The following is a 10704-nucleotide window of genomic DNA, read 5'->3' as shown; positions in this document are numbered from 1 at the left end:
GCATTTAGCTGTGGTTTTGTTTTTTGTGACATTATATGCTAGCTTGAAAAATGGGTGTCTGATTATTTCTGGCTGGGTACTCTGCTGACATAATCTAATGTTTTGCTTTCGCTGTAAAGCCTTTTTGAAATCGGACAGTGTGGTTAGATAAAGGAGAGTCTTGTCTTTAAAATGCTGTGAAATACTCACATGTTTGAAAAATGGAAGTTTTTGTATTTTTTAGGAATTTGTAATTCGCGCCACGCCTATCATTGGATATTGGAGCAGGTGTTCCGCTAGCGGAACGTCTAGATGTAAGAGGTTAAACTGTTTAATGAAGGAAACTCCAATTCCCTTTGGAGTTTAACTAAGTCATAGGCCCGCCCCATGAGCACAGACATTGATCTGGCATCATGGGATAGCCCTTTCCTACGGTTCTGGATATAACACTCACCTTCGGATTTTCCCAGCAGACCAGTACCTCGATCACAGAGGGAGCTAAGGTTTGAGTAGCGACCATAAACCTGAGTATAAGCTAAGGTTGTAATGGTTGTTGAAACTCTGAGACTATCGATACCGACAGAATAAGAGCAAATCTTTGATACTAATTACTAGTCTGCAGCTAGGAATTCTATACCATTGAATGCGAAGACCGACAACCGCCGAAACATCTATTCTATAATAACATTTTTGAATGGGACTCTGAAGTATCCATTCTAACCACGATAGACGGGCGGATGAACTTCCAACAGAAAGAAGGACGATTCCAACAGAGATCACGACGACACACTGAGCATAAATATATTTATTGATTGCAATTATTCCCGAATGAGTGAGCATTCATGTGCAAAGGATTAGCATTTCAATGGTTATAATTATGAACTGTGTAGTGTCTTTTGTCTTTTGTGCCCTTCTCAGTCCCTTTGTCTACCAAGCTGCCATACCGGTTAAGCCCACTAGGGCACATCCCCTATCATTTCCTTGTAACCATATCCACTTTGTTTGTTTGTTTGAGCATTTCTGTGATTATTTATTTAGTTAATAAATAAATGATTGAGACAATTGATGTATGGATGATTCATAGTGAAGACTGGGTTTGTGCAGATAACCAACAATTTATTAAGATGTTTAGAATGAGACTAACATGAGGTAAAGAATAATTCATTAATTACAAGACTAATGGATCAGATATTAAAATATCTGAAAGTTATATCCGGAAAATTATAACTTTGTAATCTGAATATTTTCCTTGGTGCCCCGACTTCCTAGTTAATTACATTTACGTGATTTGTTTAATCACGTAATAATAATTACTGAGAATTGATTTCAGTCTTCAGTTTAATGATGCCAAAGACACGACAGTAGCATGAGTCTCTTTTAACCATATGACAATGTGACATTAGTGACAACTTCTACAATATATTATTTATTGGGAATGGATTTTGGCTTAAGGTAAAATTCATGAAGCTGTATAGATCCTTGGTCTTCTTGGAATGGAATATCAACAACACAAAATTCACAGCCAACATGTTCTTTCCAGGCATGGTTTATTGAAAACACACCAAATTGATACTCTACAAATCAGTATTTTTTACGTTATTTGAACAAGCGTAATACTTGCCTCTGGGTATTAGTAAAATCAACATAATACATTCTGTCACTGTGGCATCGCTCTGATAGCTACGAAAGCATTAATGTACTCTTCTATGAACTCAAACCATGTTTTATGTCTCTATCTTTTAAAAGTTTATAATACAATGTAATACAAAGCAAAAACCCACCAACAGTCTAGTCTACACTGAGGACAGAGTGAGTGAATGTGTAAGTGTCTAAAATGAAGGGGAAGGGGAGAGATATACTGTAGGGAGGGAGGCTGACACAGTTGAGAAAAGGAGAGGTATAAGGGGATGAGGAGGAAGGAGGAACGGCAGGAGGGATAAAGAGTTATATAAAACACAATGATATCTTTATGTACCATGGAAAATGTTAAGGCACATGATAGTTACAAACACATTTGCTACTGAGTAGTACAGTTACTTTATTTTGAAGAGTTTGAATCAGTGATATCTACACAGGTAGGTCTTGCTCATTTGATTCAATTTCTGCCCCATTTTCTTGCATTTCTTTCACAGCACAGTTAGCACAGTCCACAAACAAGCCCATGGACTCATTTCATATGTATATAAATACAACACAAGATTCTCTGGTTGTGTACTACAAAATGCAGTCAGGAATAGACAGTCAAAGATGAACAATCCAATGAAAAGCACACAGTTTTGAGGACGTACGTCGACATGGAGGACGTTAACGTGGGGCTATTATTACAATGCTTTTCTCTGAAATTAAATGTTTATTAATACATGTACTTTACATTTTTATTTGATCACATAAGTCTTTGTAAACACTGTGTAAAATATGCAAGCTTTATAAAGTCACATCACAAAGAAATTCGGCATTCAACGCAGGCACATGCCATTTGCCTATAGCTGACGCATGAGTTAAGCTGTCCATTAGTGGAGGGTCCCCTCACTAGTCCCAGAATTGGGAGAGAGAGAATGGGTTCATAGTGGAGAGTCCACTTGGAGATGGAGATAAAACAATCACAAAACCACTACTAAACCTTTAACCGCGTGTAGTTCAGCCTTTCTTCTCGGCTCTTTTTAAAAGACAATGACGTAATCATCTGCACTACTACATTTCAACTGCCCCTAGAGAGGGCCCAAAAAATATCATTATCAAACAGATGTTGTATACTTCATACGTGATGCAAATTCTGCCTTGAACCACATGAAAACTGCTCTCCTCTCCGGATATAAATGACTAATATCCAATCACACCACAAAAACTGGCACTTAAAAATAATATAATATGAACATTTGTACATTTTTTCATGCTTGTTTCAAATAGTTCTTTAAAGATGCATTAGTGAAATCAAAGCATGTTTTCAGGTTCTCAGCGACTTCATATAAATTGCAGTGTGAAATGTGAAGGGAATTGTAACACTTCTGTCTAACATCTTTCTGTCTATCCCTGCTGCTGCATCCACCCACCCATCCATCCCTCTTTTCTCTCAGTCGTATCTCTTGAGTGATCCCTGCTGAACCATCCACTCCCTCCCTCTATTAATCTCCTTGAAAGATTTGGAGACCAGGTCATCAGTTCAACTCGCCTTTAAAAAGAAAGCTGAATAACAGCTGTTCTTTTTTTGTTTTGTTTTCTCTTGACAGTACAAAATATAAATATGTGATCAGCATGACGACAGATTTGACACTTAAATGATGTGGTTATTTCTGTTTACAAACATGATCTTTTATCCAATGAATGTGCTTCCCAAACAACCTGTTAAGAGTAGACAACTAAGACGTCTTTGTTTTCTCTGTTCTCTTTTTGTTTTTCTTTGACCCTAATATACATTTATAAAACCAACAAAAATATAAAATGCTTTTAGATTCTACCCTTTGACACCAGGGGCATGTACTTTCCATTCCTTCATTAACACAATCCATTTATAAACAAAATGTCTTATATCCTCTTCAACTTTAATACATATCAATGACAAACTGCAACCAACCAAGCAATTCATATATCGTCGGCAAACGCATATCTCTAGTCTGTGTCGATACTGAAAATATATTTTCATTTTGTTTCGCTCAACAGCTATAAGTAACCCAACCAAATGCACGTCATTTCACTTCCTTAACTCCAATCAACACTTGCAGGTATACAGTTCCTTTAAGTGCCCTTCAAGCATCAAGTCCTTCAAACCACCCCAACCTTCATCTACCACACCAGTCCACACTTCTTCAATCCGGAAAACCCAAACAAAAAGAAAGACCAACAAAATAAAAAAATAACAATTATATTACAAACAAAAACGATTTACTGTGCCTCGACGAAAGACAAACCAACAAAAACAAAACCTAAACAATAGGCTAAATTGTAACATAGAAAAAAAAAATGGAAAAAAAAAATACTATTAGAAGCAAAATGTCTCCTTTCCAACACACTTCCTTTCCTCCCAACAGACATCACCTTCTCTCCCCCTGCTTCACACCACCAGCCATCCTTACATTGCCATAGAGATAGAACTCTAGAATACTTGTATCTCTATGACAATAACTGCTTCCACTCTTCCATCCTGACACCATGCAGTGCTGCTCCAGTCAGAGTCCTTGCTGTTAGGGTACCCTACGTCTGTCCATCCAGTGGGGAATGTAGATATGACAAGTAGTCGTTTTTAGATTTTCTTTTCTTTCTTTTTTTATACATCATTTCATTTGCTGATTCAAAAGCATGAAACATTGGTTGTTGGATGATGGTTTCTTTTTTCTTTCTTTTACAAAGTCTATCTGCTGACGAGTCAACATCAAAATGAGTTCCATGTGTTATGGCAGTGATGATATGGGAGATCCTCTAGTTTAGGTGTTACGCTGTCGTTATTTAAGCCTAGAACACAGAAGAACAGGGAGGGGGGGGACAAGGTGGTTATGTCAAGAGCTGAAAACCTATAAGAGAGCAGGCTTGTGTACCAAAAGGCACCCTATTCCCTATATAGTGCACTTATTTTTACCAGAGCCAAGTGGGCACTGGTCAATAATAGTACACTTCAAAGTGAATAGGGTGCCATTGGACGCAGGCCTGGTGTTTAAAGCAGTTGAATAATCAAGCTTTTAAAGTAAGTCAGAGAGCACAATGACCAAATTATATTACATAATCACAATACAAAAATCACTATATTCATACATGCTTGACAGATGTCAAATCCAATGTAACAGACAGCGAGAGAGATGCTTTGATGATATGTTTGAATGGCAGCTGCTGCATAAAGCCAGCTTGATTAACACTCAAATGAAGCAGGCCTTTCGTATGATTACGCTATCTTACCTGATTGACTCAATGTCCATTCTTTGGTATGATTACTCTGTCCATTCTAAGCATGTTATTGTTAGAGTAGATCTGTTATTTCGTTCATTAGCTTTGACTAGACCTTAATGTGGTGATCACAACCTGTTTTCACCGTTATTATATAAACGCAATTGTTTTCAGTACTTCATTCTGTACGGATGATCATTGTCATATTTCAGTTTGCGTTTCAGAGCACCACATGAGGAGTCAATCAAAGCAGTATGGTTGATCCCTTACCTAGGACAATAAGAGTCATGGGGAAGCAATGAGAGAATAAAGAGACTTACAGCAAGGAAGAAAGATAGCCCTTCACCTCTATAGAGCTGTTGATGATCAGCCACCTACCTCAGCTTCTCACCCAGAGCAGATACACTCAGTGATTAGTGATGGAACAGGAGCAAAGAGATGAGCAAGTGATGAGAGGATCCCCAATAGTGAGCTCTCGTGATGCTAACCCAGAGCAGCTAGCCTATCCTAGCCTACCACAGACTGTGTAGCCATAACTGAGAAAGAGGAGCTGGTGTGTGTGTTCATCCAGGCATCCATTATTTATCTGGAGGAGCTCTCTGTCCCAGGGAAGGGTGTGTTGATTACTGCTGATAGGGAGATGATACACCATGTTCTTCCCACAGCTTTTCATTCCAGCTACACTGGGAGGAATTGTGTGTGTGTGTGTGTGTGTGTGTGTGTGTGTGTGTGTGTGTGTGTGTGTGTGTGTGTGTGTGTGTATGTATTCCATCTAAAGTCTAGAGTTAATCCCTTTCATAATTTAGAACAAACATCATTTCATCTGGAATAGTCAAGGGAGTCTGTCTGTTTTGCAACAGGTGGGTTTTATTTAGGCAGGTGCTCCACAACTGTGAAAATGATGACATTTCATCCAGCTTTTCTCAAGTTTGGTGTCATAAGCCAACTACTCTGGGTCAAGCAGGTCCAAGCACAGATAAAAAACAAACAGAAGTGACGTGTGTGAGGGTTAAAACAGAAACAGTGTGGTGGTGGTGGTGGAGCTAACAAAGAAAGGAGACTAACAATCCAGAAAGTGGAAAACTAACATTTGTAAGACCTACCATGCATGCATTTAGACCCAGGAGTCAACAGGCTGAGGTTTAACGTCACAAGCATCCACCAGTTTGACTGCAGGCCTGTTACTCCTGACATAGTGTTTCCTATTTGTGTCATTCTGCAGCAACGGGAGAAGGGGTTAACAGCAAAACAAAGAGGTCGATAAATATCATCCATAGAGAGGAGTGGAAAGCCAGGGTTAGTTCCTTAGCATAAAGGACGATGTTTTTTGAGTCTGAAAAAGTGATTAAAAACAACAAACCAACCGACACATGCAAACAAACAAAAACAGAGTGGGACAGAGCAGTTCAAACAGCAGAGTTGCATTTTGGTTCCAGGCTTCTGGAGGTCTAGAAAGTTGGGTTGAGCAGTTGTTGCTGTGCTGAAGTAAATTCAAAACATGAGAGGGACAGGGTCTGTAAACATGAGAGGAGATATCTGCCAACTCCAGTCCTGTCTGATGGCTAATTTGCTTCTGGAGGTTTTGAAGCATACTGTTTCTTGACAAGCATTTGCGTCTTCAAGCTGCAACGTGTCTGCATAGCTGCCATTCTACACATGGTAAGCAGAGAAGGTCAGCAAAACACCTATTTTCCCATTCTATCTCTTGATACTATCATGATGTCTGATTCTGAACTCATGGTAACTCTTCATTAACCAAGAGGACTTCTGTGTTCGTATGCTTGACCTATCAAACCACCTTCAGTCCTTACGCCACGCTGACCGATCAGAGCGTGAGAATATAATCCTGTGATGGGAAACACAGGACTGGACTGGACATCACCCTGGTTCAACAGTGAATAAATCATCCTCAATCTCTCTCTCTCTCCCTCTCATTCACTCTGAGTTTTCTCTAGCGATGGGCACTGAGCCACTTACTATGCAGGCTTGTGTGTGTGAGTGAGAGTGTGAACCAGGCCTTGGTTCTCGCTCTATGAGGAGAAGTGGAGATGGAGGGGCAGGAGTCTTTTAATCAGTCCCAGATTAATTACTTTCACAATCACAAAGCTTACACTCAATTATCTGCTGCTTAGCTGTCAGATCTGCTGTCTGCAGTCAGTAAATTGGACTACCAGATGAGTGGCACCCGGCTCGACAGACAACAACATTAACTGCTGCTGCAAAAACGAAAATCCAGATTCCTCTTCAAGAAATCAAAAGGCCATGGCATTGACAAATGGACAAGGGCACTGGAAGAGATGGATTCAGGCTACCTTAACAGAAACGGAGTATCATGACTTGTGTGTTTTAATAGCCTGATCCCTTAGTCACCTATAGCATTGCTGTAACTGAGCGGTGTGAGCTGTTACGGGTCGGTCCAGACCAGACGTACCTTCAATGGCTCCCGTTCTGTCAGGTCCACTGACCCGTCTCCACTACTCTTGTACTTGCAGTCTTTGTCTCTCTGGTCGATGGTGGAGTAGCCATCTAATGAGGAGAGAAAGGATCACAGAAATATAGCACTCTTAAATACATTGATGGAAACTACAGACGTATAAGCTGCATGCAGCCTTCCAGGAGTGGAGCTGTGCATATCTGATGTGGAGGAAGAACTCATTAGTAAGAGAGGAAACAAGACAATTGTTTTTACATTTTCATTGAAAAAAGGAGCACTGAGGAGGACATTAAAGTTTGCCAGGTTTTGAACACAGTCATTAGAGAATTGCCCACACCTCCTGTTGGTCCTGTGTCTGAATTAATGGCCATCCTTATACCAACATCTTGTTAAGAGAGGGGTCTTGCATACAGCATCATAAGTAAAACATTGTCCACTGTTAGAGCATCACAACAATATATTTGTTCATTCCCAATATTGCTTGTCCCAAAATAGTTGTCCTACAAACTTGTTCTTAAATTTCCATGTTGGCAATGGTGTTGTTAGGGTTCTAGAACTGTGAGTAGTTCCTACAGACAAGAACATTCCATCTGAGACTACTAGTGCTCCTCGTCGGTGATTGAGGTCATGCAAACTCGGTCTTACCTGGACCAAGCTCGTCCATAGGTATCATATCACCACTTCCATTTTTCTTGGTGCCTGAAAAGCATTTATATGCCATTTTTTTATCATGAGCACCACACACACAACTTGTTTTAATCACGAGCCAATGCTGCTTTCAGGCCAATGGTCCTCAGTCACTGTCTGCTGGTACACTTTAGCAGTAATGCAGGCAGGCTGAGAATGGGTGTGAATGACAACTACACTTTATGTGTATGCATGGTTGCAAAAAAAGTCACATGACCAGAAACAAGATAAGTACTGTCATGCTCTCGACTCCTCTGTCAATGAGATGTTTCGTGTTTTAGGCTGCTTCCGTACCTCCCTCTATGCATATATCCTAATATACATGCTTGGATTTGCGTTCAAGAACACACTATTGGATTAGATAAATCTACCCATGATGCATCATTCTCCCGACCACACCATCCCAAAAAGAACCTACTTACACATAAAGATCACCAAACACTGCAGCACAACAATGAGGGCGAAAGGTTTCAAGCACAGCCCTCCAACAGTAGGTAAATGGATATGAGTGAGAACACACAAAGCAAAGCGCAGATGGATAGAACCATCCCCCTAAACACTTGTTCTAATCAAGGCTTCTGATACAAACAGACACACAGTAACAGCAGCACAGTTTGCTCCATTGATATAGAGCAGTTATTAATATCTATGGTTTCCTCACTCAGTTCACCACAGTAGGCCAGGCCCGGAGGATCCCCAGTCTCGCCTGCCATCACAGACTGACCTTGGTTCTTCTCCATCAGGGGCAGAGTGGTGTCGTCATAGCCTGGCTTGCCATTCTTGGCTGCTTTAGGGGCACCGGTCGCTGTAGGCTGAGGGGGGAGAGTAGAGACATATGAGTGTACTAATTGTATGTGTGTGCATGTGTGTGTGTAAATACTTGTACATGTATATGTATGAATGCGTGCGTGTTTGTGTGTTCTACTACACAGCCGTATACCTGGAAGTGGCTCTTGTTCCATCCTTCCTTGGTCAGGGCGTTCCTCAGGTCCTTGTAACTCCACACCGTTTGCAGCACGTGGGAGGCGGCCTTGTCCTCACGTGGTGATTGGCTGAGGAAGGTAGACAGGAAGAGAATCAGAGTCGGTATTCACAAAGCGTCTCAGATTGGGAGTGCTGATCTAGGATCAGGTCCCCATGTGCATTCATTATAATTGAAAAGGCAAAACTGATCATAGATCAGCACTCCTACTCTGAGACTCTTTGTGAATACAGGCCCAGAATATTGGGCCCAACCACTGCCAGCAGCTAGTGGAGGCTGGAGCCAAATGCAATCAATCTCACATTCAAAGCCATCTATTCCCACTGGTTGCCCCAGGTGCTTGCTTTTAATTCATACTCCAATGGCCGCACACATTTATTTTCATTGAATTCATTTGCTACTCCTTAGCCCTTCTGTTAATTACATGGGAGGGTTCTTCATTACTTCAAAGTAATTCTCATGGGTGCAGAGAAAACACATTTATTTGGTATTAAATAAAGTATGGGTATCAAATCCCCACTGGAAACTAATCTTAAATTATCAATAGGTTGTAGAAGGAGACAGCTATCATTGCTCGCTGACTTGATCAAGTAGATCAGATAATTCAATGGGATATGAGGAAAGTGAAATATAGTAGAAACTGGGAAATCATTAAAACAGCTCCTGAATTCCTATTCATAGTACTTAGTATTCAGGTGAAGTGCACTATAGTTTGTTTCCTGGAAACCAGACACTGCACGGTAAGGGCTTATCTATTCAATCTAAGTAGTGTTCTACAGATCGAAATAATGTGACAAGGAATCCAGCTTATATTACCTTCTATTATTAATTCCCATGCCAGAGAGGACATGAAAAGACAGGGTCGTTACATTGTATAAGGCTAGAAGCAGACACTCCTGGTCCTTGAGAGACTGCAGAATATATATCATGAATATAAATGTGTCACTATGTTATTAATTGAACTCAAGTTCAAAACAATTAAAATGGGTAGGTGATTAGAGGCAGTAAGAGACCTGTCTCATGGGGGAGGAAGACCGGTGGTACATGTAGGCCTACATACGGTATGTATGTGCATACTACACACGTATAGTATAGTTACTATGGAACTGAACTGCTGTTGATTGAGTCATTGATTAGATTGATCAATCAATCATTAAATTCTAAGAAAAACAAACAAATCTATTCGAAACACTAGAACCTGTGAGCGGCCAGACGTTAGCATTGTGCTGTGCTACACTATGCTGAACTAATACGCTGCCTTGTACTGTACAGTGCTGTACTGTTGCTATACTGCACTGTAGCCAGCTGTGCTAGCCAATGGTCATACCTTGTCTTGTTGATGGCCACCAGTTTCTCGATGGCCTGGGCCTGGATGAGGGAGCGTGCGTTCTCGGAGCTGTCCGTCACGATCTCGTGGATGGTGTTGAGAATGGCCACCACCGTGTCTTCCTCCAGGTTCTTGGCTGGCTGCTGCTGACCGCTGGGCAGGTTACTCACCAGGTCCCTCATGGCATAGCTCCCTACAGGGTAGAGGTCAAAGAGCAGTGTCACCGTCAAATGGTAATAGAGGTAAAAGGTGTGTAAACATTCAGGAAAGGGGTTTTTGTTTAGTTTTTATTACATCTTGTTGCGCTACATAGTGTTTTAATAGCATTGTACAAAATGTTTGATATCAACTAATTAAAACTTTGACTATTCTGCAATCAATCAGCAAAAGACATACACAGGTTCAACAATCATATTGTTATCT

The 10704-nt window shown here is 40.7% G+C and overlaps 1 protein-coding gene across 24 annotated transcripts in view; it reads right to left on the bottom strand.

Annotated features, from left to right (window-relative positions):
• Nucleotides 1–1509: 1509 nt before the first annotated feature.
• LOC106580487 (splicing regulator ARVCF) overlaps nucleotides 1510–10704 on the bottom strand; it is a 371259-nt gene continuing 362064 nt past the window's right edge. For 10 of the 24 annotated variants that reach the window (XM_045703240.2, XM_045703241.2, XM_045703244.2 and 7 more), the window contains 7 exons: nucleotides 10282–10474; nucleotides 8913–9024; nucleotides 8634–8784; nucleotides 7931–7984; nucleotides 7283–7377; nucleotides 5955–6067; nucleotides 1510–4425 (listed from right to left, as the gene is read on the bottom strand). In XM_045703240.2, coding sequence (XP_045559196.1) covers nucleotides 5966–6067; nucleotides 7283–7377; nucleotides 7931–7984; nucleotides 8634–8784; nucleotides 8913–9024; nucleotides 10282–10474 — 707 coding nt within the window. In that variant the 3' untranslated portion in view covers nucleotides 1510–4425; nucleotides 5955–5965. The remainder of the gene's footprint in view (nucleotides 4426–5954; nucleotides 6068–7282; nucleotides 7378–7930; nucleotides 7985–8633; nucleotides 8785–8912; nucleotides 9025–10281; nucleotides 10475–10704) is intronic. The other 14 variants (XM_014161608.3, XM_082966374.1, XM_082966376.1 and 11 more) reach the window with 7 other exon arrangements.

Source organism: Salmo salar, chromosome 20 (assembly GCF_965601325.2).
Source record: "Salmo salar chromosome 20, fSalSal1, whole genome shotgun sequence".
Lineage (NCBI taxonomy): Eukaryota > Metazoa > Chordata > Actinopteri > Salmoniformes > Salmonidae > Salmo > Salmo salar.
This window is presented reverse-complemented; position numbering and strand designations above follow the sequence as displayed.